Genomic DNA, 19,968 nt, shown 5'->3' on the forward strand with positions numbered 1-19,968 from the left:
TCCGCCAGTCAACCGGACTCTTCCAGATCTGCCAGTCAACCAGACTCTTCCAGTGCCGCCAGTCTGCCCAGCGCCGCCAGTGCCGCCAGTCTGCCCAGCGCCGCCAGTGCCGCCAGTCTGCCCAGCGCCGCCAGTGCCGCCAGTCTGCCCAGCGCCGCCAGTGCCGCCAGTCTGCCCAGTGCCGCCAGTCTGCCCAGCGCCCAGTGCCGCCAGTCTGCCCAGCGCGCCAGTCTGCCCAGTGCCGCCAGTCTGCCCAGCGCCCCAGTCTGCCCAGTGCCGCCAGTGCCAGCCAGTCTGCCCAGCGCCGCCAGTGCCGTCAGTCTGCCCAGCGCCGCCAGTGCCGTCAGTCTGCCCAGCGCCGCCAGTGCCGCCAATCTGCCCAGTGCTGCCAGTCTGTCCAGCGCCGCAAGTGCCGCCAGTCTGCCAGGATCAGTTAGATCCGCCAGTCTGCCAGGATCCGCCAGTCTGCCAGGATTCGCCATTCAGCCAGGATCTGCCAGTCAGCCAGGATCTGCCGGAACCACCAGCCAGCCAGGATCTGCTAGATCCATCAACCTGCCGGGGCTTCCTTTCAGTCCTGGGCTTCCTTTCAGTCCTGGGCTTCCTTTCAGTCCTGAGCTTCCTCTCAGTCCTGAGCTTCCTCTCAGTCCTGAGCTTCCTCTTGAGCTTCCCCTCAGTCCTGAGCTTCCCCTCAGTCCCGAGCTATCCCTCAGTCCTGAGCTACCTCAGTCTGGAGCTGCCCCTCAGTCCAGTGGGGTCCGTTGTTAGGTTTCCTAGGCCAAGGTTAGCGGCGAGGGTCGCCACTCAAGGGACGCTAAGGAGGTGGACTAAGACAATTATGGAGTGGGGTCCACGTCCAGCGCCAGAGCCGCCACCGCGGACAGATGCCCACCCAGACCCTCCCCTATAGGTTTAGGTTGTGCGTTCGGAGTCCGCACCTTGGGGGGGGGTTCTGTCACGTTCTGACCATCGTTCGTATGTGTTTTCCTTGTTTTAGTGTTGGTCAGGACGTGAGCTGGGTGGGCATTCTATGTTTCATGTCTAGTTTGTCTATTTCTATCTCTGGCCTGATATGGTTCTCAATCAGAGGCAGGTGTTAGTCATTGTCTCTGATTGGGAACCATATTTAGGTAGCCTGGGTTTCACTGTGTGTTTGTGGGTGATTGTTCCGGTCTCTGTGTTTGCACCAGATAGGACTGTTTCGGTTTTCGTTACGTTCATTTACGTTCTTTGTTTTGTAGTGTTTGTATTGATTCGTGTTTTTACGTTTGTTTATTAAACATGGATCGCAATCTACATCAGCTCAATTGCAGGAGAGGAAGAAAACCGCTCAAGGATTTCACCATGAGGCCATTGATGACTTTAAACAGTTACAGGTTTTAATGGCTGTAATAGGAGAAAACTGAGGATGGATCAACAACATTATAGTTACTCCACAATACTAACCTAATGACAAAGTGAAAAGAAGAACCATCAAACAGGTAAAGCATCAATACAGGACTGAGATTGATTCCTACTACATCGTCAGATGTGGCAGGGCTTGCAAATTCTTACGGACTACAAAGGGAAGCCCAGCCGTGAGCTGCCCAGTGACGCGAGCCTACCAGACGAGCTAAATGCCTTTATGCTTGCTTCGAAGCATGCATGAGAGCACTAGCTGTTCCAGATGACTGTGTGATCATGCTCTCCGTAGCCGATGTGAGCAAGACCTTTAAGCAAGTCAACATTCACAAGGCCACGGGGCCAGACGGATTACCAGGAAGTGTACTCAGAGCATGCGCGTAACAACTGGCAAGTGTCTTCACTGACATTTCCTCAACCTCTCCTTGACTGAGTCTGTAATACCTACATAATACCTGTTTCCAAGAAAGCGAAGGTAACCTGCTAAATGACTACAGCCCCGTAGCACTCACGCCGGTAGCCATGAAGTGCTTTGAAAGGCTGGTCATGGCTCACATCAACACGTTATCCCAGAAACCCTAGACCCACTCCAATTCACTTTAACGCCCCAACAGATCCACAGATGACGCAATCTCAATCGCACTCCACACTGCCCTTTCCCACCTGGACAAAAGGAACACCTATATGAGAATGCTGTTCATTGACTACAGCTCAGCGTTCAACACCATAGTACCCTCAAAGCTCATCACTAAGCTAAGGACTCTGGGACTAAACACCTCCCTCTGCAACTGGATCCTGGACTTCCTGACGGGCCACCCACAGGTGGTAAGGGTAGGCAACAACACATCCGCCACGCTGATCCTCAACACGGGGGCCCCTCAGGGATGTGTGCTTAGTCCCCTCCTGTACTCCCTGTTCACCCACGAATCTGTGGCCAAGCACGTCTCCAACACCATCATTAAGTTTGCAGACGACACAACAGTGGTAAGCCTGATCACCAACAATGATGAGACAGCCTATGGAGAGGAAGTCATAGACCTGACAGTGAGGTGCCAGGAAAATAACCTCTCCCTCAACATGATCAAGACAAAGGAGCTGATCGTGGACTACAGGAAGATACTCCCCCATTCACATCGAACACTCCCCCATTCACATCGATGGGGCTGCAGTGGAGCCGGTCGAGAGTTTCAAGTTCCTTGGTGTCCACATCCCCAACAAACTATCATGGTCCAAACACACCAAGACAGTCATGAAGAGGGCATGACAACACCTTTTCTCCCTCAGGAGACTGAAAAGATTTGCCATGGGTCCCCAGATCCTCAAAAAGTTCTACAGCTGCACCATTGAGAGCATCCTGACCGGTTGCATCACCGCCTGTTATGGCAACTGCTCGGTATCCGTCCGTAAAGCGCTACAGAGGGAAGTGCGTACAGCCCAGTACATCACTGGGGCCAAGCTTCCTGCCATCCAGGACCTCTATACAGTACAGGCAGTACGCACTTCCCTCTGTAGCGCTTTACTGTCAAAGACTCTAGTCACCCAATACTTAGACTGTTCTTTCTGCTACCGCACCGGCAAGCGGTACCGGGGAAAGCGATACCAAAAGGATCTTTAACAACTTCTACTCCCAAGCCATAAGACTGTTGAACAATTAATCAAATAGCCACCCAAACTATTTACATTGTAATACCCCCCTTTTGTTTTTACACTGCTGCTTCTCACTGTTTATTATCTATGCATAGTCACTTTACTCCTACCTACATGTACAAATGACCTCATCTAACCTGTACCCCCGCACATTGACTCGGTACTAGTACCCCTGTCTATAGACTCATTATTGTTATTATTAGTTAATATATATATATTTTTAAACTTTAGTTCATTTAGTAAATCATTTCTTAACTCCATTTCTTGAATTGTTGGTTAAGGGCTTGTTAGTAAGCATTTCATGGTGGGGGCTGTGCTTTGGCAACGTGGGTGGGGTTATATCCTTCCTGTTTGGCCCTGTCCGGGGTTATCATCGGATGGGGCCACAGTGTCTCCTGACCCCTCCTGCCTCAGCCTCCAGTATTTATGCTGCAGTAGTTTATGTGTCAGGGGGCTAGGGTCAGTTTGTTATATCTGGAGTACTTCTCCTGTCTTATCCGGTGTCCTGTGTGAATTTAAGTATGCTCTCTCTAATTCTCTCTTTCTCTCGGAGGATGTGAGCCATAGGACCATGCCTCAGGACTACCTGGCATGATGACTCCTTGCTGTCCCCAGTCCACGTGGCCATGCTGCTGCTCCAGTATCAACTGTTCTGCCTGCGGCTATGGAATCCTGACCTGTTCACCGGACGTGCTACCGGTCCCAGACCTGCTGTTTTCAACTCTCTGGAGACAGCAGGAGTGGTAGAGATAGTCTTAATGATCGGCTATGAAAAGCCAACTGACATTTACTCCTGAGGTGCTGACTTGCTGCACCCTCGACAACTACTGTGATTATTATTATTATTTGACCATGCTGGTCATTTATGAACATTTGAACATCTTGGCCATGTTCAGTTATAATCTCCACCCGGCACAACCCGAAGAGGACTGGCCACCCCTCATAGCCTGGTTCCTCTCTAGGTTTCTTCCTAGGTTTTGGCCTTTCTAGGGAGTTTTTCCTAGCCACCGTGCTTCTACACCTGCATTGCTTGCTGTTTGGGGTTTTAGGCTGAGTTTCTGTACAGCACTTTGAGATATCAGCTGATGTACAAAGGGCTATATAAATACATTTGATTTGATTTGATGGTGAGGTCTACACCTGTTGTATTTGGCTCATGTGAGAAATAACATTTGATTTGATTTGATGTGAAATCCAACACAATAGATCACTGAGTACCACTTTAAAATGTTTGAAGCATGGTGATGGCTACATCATTTTATGAGTATGCTTGTCATCAGCAAAGACTACGGAGGTTTTTTTAGGGTAAAAAGAAACGGAATATAGCTAAGCACGGGCAAAATCCTAGAGGAAAACCTGGTTCAGTCTGCTTTCCAACAGACACTGGGAAAAAAAACTCACCTTTCAGCAGGACAATTGGATACTTATGTAAGTGTTTTAATTTTGTCATTGTGGGGTATTGTTTGTGGATGGGTTTGAAAAAATATCTATTTAATCCATGTTGAACTCAGGTTGTAACACAACAAAATGTGGAATAAGTCAAGTGGTATGAATACTTTCTGAAGGCACTGTATGTGGCCATGTCATACTCACGAGATGGCCTCGATCATGTCCACCCCCATCTCCACACAGCAGGATGCGTGGTCGGCCCGGGCCTCTGGCAGCCCAGACACACAGTAGTAGCAGTCTCCCAGGATCTTAATACGCAGGCAGTGGTTTTCCTATTGACACACAGACAGCATACCTTTCATGATCTATTTCTATTCAAATCCTATTTTCCCTAACTCCTAACACTAAACCTAACCCTTACCCTAACCCTAACCCTAACCTTTACTCAACCCTAAACCTAACCACTACCCTAATTGTAACCCTAAACCTAACCCCTAAGCCCAAAATAGCCATTGTCTTGTGGGCTCCCCACGACCCCAAGAGGGAGAATTGTCCTGGTATTGCTGTCCTTGTGGGGACTTTGGGGGATTTCAGGTATCCACGAGGATAGTAATACAAGCCCACGTATTGGACACACAGACACACATGTATGCATGCACACACACGCACACAGAATGTGTTAGTGTGTTAATAGCGTTTCCTTTATACAGTAGAGGGTTTTACATACCATGATTACAATATTTATTATTATTGCTTATTGAAATGCACTTTGTAGTATCTCTCTGGATAAAAGCTTCATGACTAAAATGTCAATGTAAAATAATTCCTTAGCATTTAAAACCTGACAAATATACTGCATCTAGGCTACAGAATTCTGGCTTCACATTTGACCAACACTTGGGATGAAACTGAAGATCTGGCATGTATGTGGTATGATACATACAGAGCAGTGTTACCCATTTATAATGTACTGTCACTTATGAATAAATACCAAGTCTAAATACCATATTCCTCATGCCATAGATATGTTAAGGGTTTGGACTTTCACATCTGTTAGTGTTGAATGACATCGGAAACTAATTGTTCTCAGTGGGAACGTCAAGGTCTGGAAGCATGTTCAAGGAATTACTGTTCTTCCTTTTCTGGGAATTGGTACTGCAAAAAGCCCTCTTTATACAGTATGTTATAAATCATTTTATAAAACTATTTTATCTATTTTAATACAATTTCCCTGCAGTGTAAAATACTGTTATTAATAACTATGTGCCATTATTTCCCTCCTTTTCACTGTAAACAACAGAGCTTTGTGAGGAGAAAGTCCTACTGCACTCCATTATTCCTGTTTTACACACTAAAAACAAATGGTTCTATATAGTGCCAAATAAGGGTTCTTTGCCTTGTTACCAAAGCGGAACCCTTTTTGATGGTTCTATAAAGAGCCATACTCATAAGGTTCTAAATGGAGCCAGTATGGTGCTATAAAGAACCCTTTCCTAAGGTTCTATAAAGAACCATTAAAAGAAGCTTCTATGTAACACCAACATTCTGCTATGGTTACAACCCTTTTTGGGGCTATAGAACCCTTTTTATATGGTTCTTTATAGATAATCGTTCTGTAAAGAACCTTTCTCAATCTCAAAGATTCTTTGTAGAAACATACAGGTTTTTTATTCAGATGTTATTATTGTGTTTATTCACAAGTTGAATCAGGTATGCTAGCTCTGCAACAGCTGGGAGTCCCTGAGGAGAGAATGAGGACTATTGACTTAGTCAATCATTCTCAATTAACACAAGGCCAAACGTGAGTCTTTCACAAGACACAATCACTAGCCATTGTCATATATAACATGTACTGGCATAGCACAACATATTAGATCAACTTAAATGACACTCTCACTCACGGTTGCACAAAAATAGCAGTGAACAAACCCCAAATATTCAAATGAGCCGCCTCCCCTACATTTTAATTATCACTAAAAGAGAAAATAACATTTTTTTTGTGTACTGTAAAAGACACAACATAGGCTATTGTGTGTGTGCTTGATTCTTTGTTATTTAGCATTCAAGGCCATAAAGTTAATGGGGTAGTGGGGGTGGAAAAACACAGGGTGATCATATGCAACTTAAGAGAAAAATCAAACAAAAACTTTAATGGAAAGCTTTAGTAATCATTCTTTGTGACTTCCAGAACACATAGCTGAGAAGCTGAGCTTGTCCTTGGTATGACGTTAAAATGTACCGGTTGCTTATCCAGCCTTGTGGTCTGTGTGTGTGTGTGTGTGTGTGTGTGTGTGTGTGTGTGTGTGTGTGTGTGTGTGTGTGTGTGAGTGTGTGAGTGTGTGTGTGTGTGTGTGTGTGTGTGTGTGTGTGTGTGTGTGTGTGTGTGTGTGTTTGTCTTTGTGTGTGTGTGTGTGTGTCTCACCGCAGCCAGCTTGTCGAAGCGGGCAAACAGTTCGTTGAGAGTCATCACCAGCTCCTGGGCAGTACACTGGGACGCCAGACTGGTAAACCCTTCAATATCTGCAAACAGGATACTGCAAGACACACACGCACACACACATACACACAAAGAGAGACACACACACACACAGAGTGAGAGAGACAGACAGAGACACACACACACAGAGGCAGAGAGAGGGAGACATACAGAGACGGAGAGAGTGAGAAACACCCAGAGAGAGAGAGAGGCAGAGAGAGACAGAAACACACACAGAGACAGAGAGAGGGAGACACACACAGAGACAGAGAGAGGGAGACACACAGAGACAGAGAGACAGAGACACACACAGAGACAGAGAGAGGGAGACACACACAGAGACAGAGAGCGGGAGACACACAGAGACATAGAGAGGGAGACACACACAGAGACAGAGAGAGGGAGACACACAGAGACAGAGAGACAGAGACACACACAGAGACAGAGAGAGGGAGACACACACAGAGACAGAGAGCGGGAGACACACAGAGACAGAGAGGGAGACACACAGAGACAGAGAGAGGGAGACACACAGAGACAGAGAGACAGAGACACACACAGAGACAGAGAGAGGGAGACACACAGAGACAGAGAGGAGAGACACACAGAGACAGAGAGAGGGAGACACACAGAGACAGAGAGAGGGAGACACACAGAGACAGAGAGAGGGAGACACACAGAGACAGAGAGAGGGAGACACACACAGAGACAGAGAGAGGGAGACACACAGAGACAGAGAGACAGAGACACACACAGAGACAGAGAGAGTGAGAAACACCCAGAGAGAGAGAGAGATGCAGAGACAGAGAGACGCAGAGAGAGACAGAGACACACACAGAGACAGAGAGAGTGAGAAACACCCAGAGAGAGAGAGAGATGCAGAGAGAGAGAGAGACGCAGAGAGAGACAGAGACACACACAGAGACAGAGAGAGGGAGACACACACAGAGACAGAGAGAGAAACACAGAGAGACAGAGAGAGAGAGAGAGAGACACACACACAGAGACAGAGAGAGAGAGAGACACAGAGACAGAGAGAGAGAGACACACAGAGACAGAGAGAGAAACGCAGAGAGAGAGAGAGACGCAGAGAGACAGAGAGAGAAATGCAGAGAGAGAGAGACGCAGAGAGACAGAGAGAGACACACACACACAGAGACAGAGAGAGAGAGAGAGAGAGAGAGAGAGAGAGACACAGAGACAGAGACAGAGAGAGAGAGAGAGAGAGACACAGAGACAGAGAGACAGAGACAGAGAGAGAGCGACATGGAGACAGAGTGTGAGAAACACAGAGCGAGAGAGAGAGAGAGAGAGAGATAGAGAGTTATCTCCAGTTACTTGCAAGCACAGTGCTCAGTATCTTACAGCCAACCAGACATTGAACTCAGCACAGTGCTCAGTATATTACAGCCAACCAGACATTGAACTCAGCACAGTGCTCAGTATCTTACAGCCACCCAGACATTGAACTCAGCACAGTGCTCAGTATCTTACAGCCAACCAGACATTGAACTCAGCACAGTGCTCAGTATCTTACTGTCACACCCTGACCATAGTTTGCTTTGTATGTTTCTATGTTTTGGTTGGTCAGGGTGTGATCTGAGTGGGCATTCAATGTTGGATGTCTTGTTTGTCTATTTCTATGTCTGGCCTGATATGGTTCTCAATCAGAGGCAGGTGTTAGTCATTGTCTCTGATTGGGAACCATATTTAGGTAGCCTGGGTTTCACTGTGTGCTTGTGGGTGATTGTTCCTGTCTCTGTGTTTTGCACCAGATAGGGCTGTTTTTGGTTTTCCACGTTTATTGTTTTTGTTAGTTTATTCATGTCTAGTGTCTTTATTAAAAACATGAATAACCACCACGCTGCGTTTTGGTCCACCTCTCCTTCCCTAAGGAAAACCATTACAGAATCACCCACCACAACAGGACCAAGCGGCGTGGTAACGGGCAACAGCAGGAGAGGCAGCAATGTCTGGACTATACTACTTGGGAGGAAATAGACAAGGTGGGCGGTCGACCCAGGAGGAGTGCCGGAGCCCGCCTGGGATTTGCTGGAGCAGTGCGAAGAGGGGTATAGAAGAATGGAGTTGGAGAAGCAAGCACGGCGGCGCGGTAGGAAGCCCGAGAGTCAGCCCCAAAAATGTATTGGGGGAGGCACACAGGAAGTGTGGCGAAGCCAGGTAGGAGACCTGCGCCAACTTCCTGTGCTTACCGGGGGCTGGAGAGACCGGGCAGGCACCGTGTTATGCTGTGGAGTGCACGGTGTCCCCAGTGCGGGTGCATAGCCCGGTGCGGTACATACCAGCTCTGCGTATCGGCCGGGCTAGAGTGGGCAACGAGCCAAGTGCCATGAAGCCGGCTCTACGCATCTGGTCCCCAGTGCGTCTCCTTGGGCCGGCTTACATGGCACCAGCCTTGCGCACGGTGTCCCCGGTTCGCCTGCATAGCCCAGTGCGGGCTATTCCACCTCGCCGCACTGGCAGGGCGACCGGGACCATTCAACCGGGTAAGGTTGGGCAGGCTCGGTGCTCAAGAGCTCCAGTGCGCCTGCACGGTCCGGTCTATCAATCACCACCTCCACGCACCAGCCCTCCGGTGGCAGCCCCCGCACCAGGCTGTCTCTCCGGCTCATCCTTACAGGGGCTCCCGCCTGTCCAGCGCTGCCGGAGCCTTCCTCCTCTCCAGCGCTGCCGGAGTCTCCCGCCTCTCCGGGCGCTACCAGAGCTCCCGCCCCTCATTCCAGAGGCGCTAGAGCCCCTCATTCCAGAGGCGCCACAGCTACTCAGTCCAGCGTTGCCGGAGCTTCCTGTCTGTCCCAGCGCCATCTGAGCTTCCCGTCTGCCCAGCGCCATCTGAGCTTCCCGTCTGCCCAGCGCCATCTGAGCCTCCCATCTGCCCAGCGCCATCTGAGCCTCCCGTCTGCCCAGCGCCGCCTGAGCCGCCCGTCTGCCCAGCGCCGCCTGAGCCGCCCGTCTGCCCAGCGCCGCCTGAGCCGCCCGTCTGCCCAGCGCCGCCTGAGCCGCCCGTCTGCCAGGAGCCGCCAGTGCCGCCCGTCTGCCAGGGGCCGCCAGTGCCGCCAGTCAGCCAGGGGCCGCCAGTGCCGCCAGTCAGCCAGGTGCCGCCAGTCAGCCAGGGGCCGCCAGTCAGCCCAGAGGCGCCAGAGCCCCTCAGCCCAGAAGCGCCAGAGCCCCTCTGTCCCGAGCTGCCGCCAGAGCCCCTCTGTCCCGAGCTGCCGCCCCTCTGTCCCAGAGCCCCTCTGTCCCGAGCTGCCGCCCCTCTGTCCCGAGCTGCCGCCCCTCTGTCCCGAGCTGCCGCCCCTCTGTCCCGAGCTGCCGCCCCTCTGTCCCGAGCTGCTGCCCCTCAGTCCAGTGGGGTCATTAAGTAGGGTCGCCGTGGCTAGGAGGCCACGGAAGTGGACAAGGTGGGGGACTAAGACTACGGTGAAGTGGGGGCCACGTCCAGCACCAGAGCCGCCACTGCGGACAGATGCCCACCCAGACCCTTTTGCGGCCGGAGTCACACCTTGGGGGTGTACTGTCACACCCTGACCATAGTTTGCTTTGTATGTTTCTATGTTTTGGTTGGTCAGGGTGTGATCTGAGTGGGCATTCTATGTTGGATGTCTTGTTTGTCTATTTCTATGTCTGGCCTGATATGGTTCTCAATCAGAGGCAGGTGTTAGTCATTGTCTCTGATTGGGAACCATATTTAGGTAGCCTGGGTTTCACTGTGTGCTTGTGGGTGATTGTTCCTGTCTCTGTGTTTTGCACCAGATAGGGCTGTTTTTGGTTTTCCACGTTTATTGTTTTTGTTAGTTTATTCATGTCTAGTGTCTTTATTAAAAACATGAATAACCACCACGCTGCGTTTTGGTCCACCTCTCCTTCACCTAAGGAAAACCGTTACACTTACAGCCAACCAGACATTGAACTCAGCACAGTGCTCCGTATCTTACAGCCAACCAGACATTGAACTCAGCACAGTGCTCAGTATCTTACAGCCAACCAGACATTGAACTCAGCACAGTGCTCCGTATCTTACAGCCAACCAGACATTCCTGCCAATGCAGCAGCTACTCTTCCTGGGGTCCAAACATATTAAAGCTCTTACATATAAAACAAAAGATAAAACAGTACATCATATAACATTATTACACTACTGTATCTACAATACAAAATGTTTGATACCACCATTCAACAATATCACAATGAATGCGTATGCATGAGTCTGTACCTTTGTATGTGTCTCGTCACAGTCCCCGCTGTTCCATAAGGTGTATTTTTACACGTTTTTAAATCTGATTCCACATCAGCTACCCGATGTGGAATAGAGTTCCATGTAGTCATGGCTCTATGTAGTACTGTGCGCCTCCCGTAGTCTGTTTTGGACTTGGGGACTGTGAAGAAACCTCTGGTGGCATGTCTTGTGGGGTATGCATGGGTGTCCGGTACATTCAGTTTATCAACACCTCTTACAAAAACAAGTAGTGATGAAGTAAATCTCTCTTCCACTTTGAGCCATGAGAGATTGACATGCATGTCATTAATGTTAGCTCTCCATGTACTTATAAGGGCCAGACGTGCTGCCCTGTTCTGACCCAACTGCAATTTCCTTAAGTCCCTCTTTGTGGCACCTGACCACACGACTGAACAGTAGTCAAGGTCCGACAAAACTAGGGCCTGTAGGACCTGCCTTGTTGATAGAGTTGTTAAGAAGGCAGAATAGCGCTTTATTATGGACAGACTTATCCTCATCTTACCTACTGTTGCATCAATATGTTTTGACCATAGCATTTTTACGATCCAGGGTTACTCAAAGCAGTTTAGTCACCTCAACTTGCTCAATTTCTACAGATAATCATTATGAGATGTAGTTGAGGTTTAGGGTTTAGTGAATGATTTGTCCCAAATACAATTGGAAATATTTAGGACTAACTTATTCCTTTGCTACCCATTCTGAAACTAACTGCAGCTCTTGGTTAAGTGTTGCAGTCATTTCAGTTGCTGTAGTAGCTGACGTGTATAGTGTTGAGTCATCCGCATACATAGACACACTGGCTTTACTCAAAGTAAAGATTGAAAAAAGCAAGGGGCCTAAACAGCTACCCTGGGGAATTCCTGATTCTAACTGGATTATATTTGAGAGGCTTCCATTAAAGAATACCCTCTGTGTTCTGTTGGACAAGTAACTGTTTATCTGCATTATAGCAGGGGGTGTAAAGCCACAACATATACGTTTTCCAACAGCAAACTATGATCAATAATGTCAAAAGCTGCACTGAAGTCAAACAAGACAGCCCCTACAATCATTTTCTCATCAATTTCTCTGACCCAATCATCAGTCATTTGTGTAAGTGCTGTGCTTGTTGAGTCTACTTCCTTATAAGCCTGCTGAAAGTCTGTTGTCAATTTGTTTACTGAAATTTTGTTTACCTTACGGCCAACCAAACATTGAACTCAACACAGTGCTCAGTACCTTACAGCCAACCAGACATTGTACTCAGCACAGTGTACAGTATCAGTAACCTGGTTAAATAAAGGTGAAATAAAAAATCAAATAAAAACGTACAGCCAACCAGACATTAATAAACAGATAGAGCAGTTGAATAAAAAGCTAAATTTTTTCACCCTTAAGTATTACAACTAGGTATAAAGTGGAAGAATTATAGGATAGTCTGAAAGTCATGATTGCATCCCTCTCCAATAGCCATGCTGAACCTCTTTTCCTGAATGGCATCAGCCGTTACCACTGTTACGGAAGTGGCTCAAAGTAAGGGCTAATTGCCACTGGTCCATTAAATTCAATGGTACCTTTTTATCGTATCAATATTATACTGATACATCATTCCCATTATCATGCCAATGGCCTGACTACGTGACTGACTGACTGCTGTGATGAGCGCTAAAGTGCTATTGAAAAAGACAATCATTTCTGACAATGTGACTGTGCTGAGTGTTAGTTATCTATGCTAATGAAACACATTTATGTCCCAATGGTATTGCAGAACAAAGGATGTCTTCACCCAACACTGAGATAGAATGTGTTAAGGCATGTCATTTTCCCTGAGAACAAGGTAACTGATCTGTCAGTCTATAGACCCCTGGGCTGGTGGGACGGGATACATTCACAACAGTATACAGTGTGGATGAAGATGAGCTCATCTGCTCAACCAGTTTCACTTTATAATATTCAATCCGGAGACAAAGAGTGGCAGCGACAGGTCGATTTCAGGACTAGGCCAAGCCATGGTGGGACTGCCTGGGAGTCAGGTTGGCTTGACACTAGGATCGCGGTTCTCAGGGACGTTGTGGCTCTCTGTTCCGTAACTAAGTCTCTGACGGTTGACTGTGAACGCTTGAATGGTTTCAGGAGAACATGCTATGCCATTTAAAGGAGTACTCAATAGACAGTATGTTTAGAGGCTGCTGTCAATGAACGGATCCACGTTTGACCTCACAACTACTATTACATGAACCTAAAAAGGGAGGGGACTAACATTAGGTCATGATATCTTTTGAAATACTAGTTCCTTTCATCATGAGATGGAGATAAAGAGGGCAGGGGAGGAAGGGAGGGAGAGAAAGAAAGAGAGTTAGAGAGAGAGTTAAAGAGAGAGAGAGTTAGAGAGAGAGAGTTAGAGAGAGAGAGAGAGAGAGTTAGAGAGAGAGAGAGAGAGAGAGTTAGAGAGAGAGAGTTAGAGAGAGAGAGTTAGAGAGAGAGAGTTAGAGAGAGAGAGAGTTAGAGAGAGAGTTAGAGAGAGAGTTAGAGATTTAGAAAGAGAGTTAGAGAGAGAGAGAGAGTTAGAGAGAGTTAGAGAGAGAGTTAGAGAGAGAGAGAGTTAGAGAGAGAGTTAGAGAGAGTTAGAGAGAGAGAGAGAGTTAGAGAGAGAGAGAGTTAGAGAGAGAGAGAGTTAGAGAGAGCGAAAGAGCAAAAGAGAGAGAGAAAGAGAGACACAGAGGAGTGAGAGAGAAAGTGAGACACAGAGAAGGAGTGAGAGAGAGAGATAGATAGACAAAGAGAGAAATCGACACAGAGAGAGAGAGGTCATTCTATGCCATTAAAAGGAACATTAAAATCAAAATTCCAATTAGAATCTGTCAAAAAATAAATAAAATCAGTTATAGAACCAATTGCAGTATATGGCAGCGAAGTATGGGGTCCCCTCTCTAATCATGAATTTACCAAATGGGACAAACATCCAGTAGAAATACTGCATGCAGAGTTTTGCAAGTGCAAAGAAAAACTCCAAATAACGCATGTAGAGCAGAATTTGTCCAATACCCCCTCCTTACTCGAATAGAAAAAAGAGCCATCAAATTTCATCACACAGCTCTACAATGTCAAGAGATGAAACAAGAGAAGAGTCCCCTCAGTCAGCTGGTTCTGATGCTCGGTTCACTAACCCAAACCAACCCCATAGAGCCTCAGGACAGCACTCAGAAAATGTGGCTCAACCAAATCATCACCTAGCAAAAATACAAATATATTTCCTATTGGAAAGACACAAACAAAAAATCTAAGTGAACTTCAATGCTACTTGGAAAAAGAGCAGCACTGGAAAATTTACATTTTTTAAACCTTTATTTAACTAGGCAAGTCAGTTAAGAACAAATTCTTATTTTCAATGACGGCCTAGGAAAAGTGGGTTAACTGCCTGTTCAGGGGTAGAATGACAGATTTGTACCTTGTCAGCTCAGGGATTCAAACCTGCAACCTTTCGGTTACTAGTCCAACGCTCTAACCACTAGGCTACCATGCCATCCCCTAAAACAAAGAGCAGCTTCAGAGATAAACAGGCTCACATGAGTCTCATAGGAACACACAGCCCAGCCCAGCTCCATACCACTAGCAGCCCTGCCTGGGGACATACAGCCCAGCTCCATACCACTAGCAGCCCTGCCTGGGGACACACAGGCCAGCTCCATACCACTAGCGGCCCTGCCTGGGGACACACAGGCCAGCCCGTACCACTAGCAGCCCTGCCTGGGGACACACAGCCCAGCTCCATACCACTAGCAGCCCTGCCTGGGGACATACAGCCCAGCTCCATACCACTAGCAGCCCTGCCTGGGGACACACAGGCCAGCTCCATACCACTAGCGGCCCTGCCTGGGGACACACAGGCCAGCTCCATACCACTAGCAGCCCTGCCTGGGGACACACAGCCCAGCTCCATACCACTAGCAGCCCTGCCTGGGGACACACAGACCAGCTCCATCAAATCAAATCAAATTTTATTTATCACATGCGCCGAATACAACAGGTGTAGACCTTACAGTGAAATGCTGAATACAACAGGTGTAGACCTTACAGTGAAATGCTGAATACAACAGGTGTAGACCTTACAGTGAAATGCTGAATACAACAGGTGTAGACCTTACAGTGAAATGCTGAATACAACAGGTGTAGACCTTACAGTGAAATGCTGAATACAACAGCTGTAGACCTTACAGTGAAATGCTGAATACAACAGGTGTAGACCTTACAGTGAAATGCTGAATACAACAGGTGTAGACCTTACAGTGAAATGCTGAATACAACAGGTGTAGACCTTACAGTGAAATGCTGAATACAACAGGTGTAGACCTTACAGTGAAATGCTGAATACAACAGGTGTAGACCTTACAGTGAAATGCTGAATACAACAGGTGTAGACCTTACAGTGAAATGCTGAATACAACAGGTGTAGACCTTACAGTGAAATGCTGAATACAACAGGTGTAGACCTTACAGTGAAATGCTGAATACAACAGGTGTAGACCTTACAGTGAAATGCTGAATACAACAGGTGTAGACCTTACAGTGAAATGCTGAATACAACAGGTGTAGACCTTACAGTGAAATGCTGAATACAACAGGTGTAGACCTTACAGTGAAATGCTGAATACAACAGGTGTAGACCTTACAGTGAAATGCTGAATACAACAGGTGTAGACCTTACAGTGAAATGCTGAATACAACAGGTGTAGACCTTACAGTGAAATGCTGAATACAACAGGTGTAGACCTTACAGTGAAATGCTGAATACAACAGGTGTAGACCTTACAGTGAAATGCTGAATACAACAGGTGTAGACCTTACAGTGAAATGCTGAATACAAGCCTTAACCAACGATGCAGTTTTAAGAAAATACCTCAAATATACATATTAAGAAAAAAGTAAGAGATAAGAAAAACAAATAATTAAAGAGCAGCAGTGAATAACAGTAGCGCAGATATGAACAGCGGGTACCGGTACCGAGTCAATGTGGAGACTATATACAGGGGGTACCGGTACAGAGTCAATGTGGAGACTATATACAGGGGGTACCGGTACCGAGTCAATGTGGAGGCTATATACAGGGGGTACCGGTACAGAGTCAATGTGGAGGCTATATACAGGGGGTACTGGTACCGAGTCAATGTGGAGGCTATATACAGGGGGTACTGGTACCGAGTCAGTGTGGAGACTATATACAGGGGTACTGGTACCGAGTCAATGTGGAGGCTATATAGAGGGGGTACTGGTACCGAGTCAATGTGGAGACTATATACAGGGGTACTGGTACCGAGTCAATGTGGAGACTATATACAGGGGTACTGGTACCGAGTCAATGTGGAGACTATATACAGGGGGTACTGGTACCGAGTCAATGTGGAGGCTATATACAGGGGTACTGGTACCGAGTCAATGTGGAGGCTATATACAGGGGGTACTGGTACCGAGTCAGTGTGGAGACTATATACAGGGGTACTGGTACCGAGTCAATGTGGAGGCTATATACAGGGGTACCGGTACAGAGTCAATGTGGAGACTATATACAGGGGGTACCGGTACCGAGTCAATGTGGAGACTATATACAGGGGTACCGGTACCGAGTCAATGTGGAGACTATATACAGGGGGTACCGGTACAGAGTCAATGTGGAGGCTATATACAGGGGTACTGGTACCGAGTCAATGTGGAGGCTATATACAGGGGGTACCGGTACAGAGTCAATGTGGAGGCTATATACAGGGGGTACCGGTACAGAGTCAATGTGGAGACTATATACAGGGGGTACCGGTACCGAGTCAATGTGGAGACTATATACAGGGGGTACCGGTACAGAGTCAATGTGGAGACTATATACAGGGGGTACCGGTACCGAGTCAATGTGGAGACTATATACAGGGGTACTGGTACCGAGTCAATGTGGAGGCTATATACAGGGGGTACCGGTCGAGTCAATGTGGAGACTATATACAGGGGTACCGGTACAGAGTCAATGTGGAGACTATATACAGGGGTACCGGTACGAGTCAATGTGGAGACTATATACAGGGGTACCGGTACCGAGTCAATGTGGAGACTATATACAGGGGGTACCGGTACCGAGTCAATGTGGAGACTATATACAGGGGGTACCGGTACCGAGTCAATGTGGAGACTATATACAGGGGTACTGGTACCGAGTCAATGTGGAGGCTATATACAGGGGTACCGGTACAGAGTCAATGTGGAGGCTATATACAGGGGTACCGGTACAGAGTCAATGTGGAGGCTATATACAGGGGTACTGGTACAGAGTCAGTGTGGAGGCTATATACAGGGGGTACCGGTACCGAGTCAATGTGGAGGCTATATACAGGGGTACCGGTACAGAGTCAATGTGGAGGCTATATACAGGGGTACCGGTACCGAGTCAATGTGGAGGCTATATACAGGGGTACCGGTACAGAGTCAATGTGGAGGCTATATACAGGGGGTACTGGTACCGAGTCAGTGTGGAGGCTATATACAGGGGTACCGGTACCGAGTCAATGTGGAGACTATATACAGGGGGTACCGGTACCGAGTCAATGTGGAGGCTATATACAGGGGTACCGGTACCGAGTCAGTGTGGAGACTATATACAGGGGTACTGGTACAGAGTCAATGTGGAGGCTATATACAGGGGTACCGGTACAGAGTCAATGTGGAGACTATATACAGGGGTACCGGTACCGAGTCAATGTGGAGACTATATACAGGGGTACTGGTACCGAGTCAATGTGGAGGCTATATACAGGGGGTACCGGTACAGAGTCAATGTGGAGGCTATATACAGGGGGTACCGGTACAGAGTCAATGTGGAGGCTATATACAGGGGTACTGGTACCGAGTCAGTGTGGAGGCTATATACAGGGGTACCGGTACCGAGTCAATGTGGAGACTATATACAGGGGTACCGGTACCGAGTCAATGTGGAGGCTATATACAGGGGTACCGGTACCGAGTCAGTGTGGAGACTATATACAGGGGTACCGGTACAGAGTCAGTGTGGAGACTATATACAGGGGGTACCGGTACCAAGTCAATGTGGAGACTATATACAGGGGTACCGGTACAGAGTCAATGTGGAGGCTATATACAGGGGTACCGGTACAGAGTCAATGTGGAGGCTATATACAGGGGTACTGGTACAGAGTCAATGTGGAGGCTATATACAGGGGTACCGGTACAGAGTCAATGTGGAGGCTATATATGGGGGGTACCGGTACCGAGTCAATGTGGAGGCTATATACAGGGGGTACGGTACCGAGTCAGTGTGGAGACTATATACAGGGGTACCGGTACAGAGTCAGTGTGGAGACTATATACAGGGGGTACCGGTACCGAGTCAATGTGGAGACTATATACAGGGGGTACCGGTACAGAGTCAATGTGGAGGCTATATACAGGGGGTACCGGTACAGAGTCAATGTGGAGGCTATATACAGGGGGTACCGGTACAGAGTCAATGTGGAGAGGTAATTGAGATAATTATGCACATGCAGGTAGGGTTGTTAAAGTGGCTATGCATAGATAATAACAGAGAGTAGTAGCAGCGTGGGGCGGTGAGGGGAGGTGCAATTAGCCTGTACTCCCGTATTGCTGGAGCTACTCCCAGAAGGCCTGTACTCCCGTATTGCTGGAGCTACTCCCAGAAGGCCTGTACTCCCGTATTGCTGGAGCTACTCCCAGAAGGCCTGTACTCCCATATTGCTTACACCTGAGAATCCAGTGACTGTGGTCTCTCTTAGCTGGAGCTACTACTTACCTTTACCTATGGATGGTAGAGCATAGGAGCATAGCAGAGGAGAGGGGATGCTGCCTTCTAACTGATCTGGGATCTGTGTGGATGTGGATAACCATTCTAGGGTTTGAACCAAGACAAATAAACAACGACAACTTAAAGGCTGCATTCTCATAATTTGTTTTCTTCATCATCCAAGTGTGCCTTGATTGAAAATGGAAGCTCCACCAGTACCACTGTTGTACTTAGATAAATGTTTTGTATGTCAAGTGATGGCAACACTGTCTCTGTTCAGGTTATGTCAGGGGAAATATACTGTAATGTCCAGTCCCCCGGTCTGTTTTCTGTGTGATCCCGGATTGGCTGGTTGACACAGACATAGGCGAAGCAGATCATATGAACCAGTCCAGACCTCATCAGTTTAAACATAGATTATCAGCTTGTACTTTAACTGAGGACAGGGGCGCCATGGAGGCTATATTTAGACACAAATACAATCCCTGCGCCTCCCACAACCAGCACATTAAGAGCACCACAAATATTATCTCCCAGAATGCAGTATATTCTATTCTCTTAGGGCAGGACCATAGATGTATATCTGGGCTGGTTTGGAAGGGTTTAAGCAGGCGGGGGAAAAAGCAGTAGAGAGAGCTGTGTCATGTATTCAAAATTGATGTAATTAGTACCTAGAGGATGACTAATCAGATCTTGGATGGATGTATATCCTAAACCGGTGATGTTTTTCTCTAAAGGGACATTCATCGCATAGTAACCTACAGTAGGCTACTGAACAAACCGCAGGGTATTCAGTGACTCATGGGTGTCCATCATTCAATACTTCCCTTCAGCAGGTCTTTCATGTCAGAAGAACATAATGAATTGTTTACTATGTAGAAAAAAACATGTACTATAAATGACCTTATACATTATTTCCTTGATTTGAGACATTCATAAGAAAAATACATTCACAAAAACAGGACGTCACCACTGAGAGAAACACATCAGATGGTTGGTTATTGTGTAATCACTTCACCACAT

General features: G+C 47.5%; 1 protein-coding gene across 1 annotated transcript in view; it reads right to left on the reverse strand.

The window, feature by feature from the left end:
- The window catches only part of LOC112224860 (adenylate cyclase type 5-like), a 131,423-nt gene that overhangs the window by 30,292 nt on the left and 81,163 nt on the right, over positions 1-19,968 (reverse strand). The window contains exons 4-5 of the mRNA XM_042306910.1: positions 6,860-6,971; positions 4,642-4,769 (exon numbers count right to left, since the gene is read on the reverse strand). Of these exons, the coding sequence (XP_042162844.1) occupies positions 4,642-4,769; positions 6,860-6,971 (240 nt within the window). The remainder of the gene's footprint in view (positions 1-4,641; positions 4,770-6,859; positions 6,972-19,968) is intronic.

Source organism: Oncorhynchus tshawytscha, linkage group LG26 (genome assembly GCF_018296145.1).
Source record: "Oncorhynchus tshawytscha isolate Ot180627B linkage group LG26, Otsh_v2.0, whole genome shotgun sequence".
NCBI classification, from domain to species: Eukaryota; Metazoa; Chordata; class Actinopteri; order Salmoniformes; family Salmonidae; genus Oncorhynchus; species Oncorhynchus tshawytscha.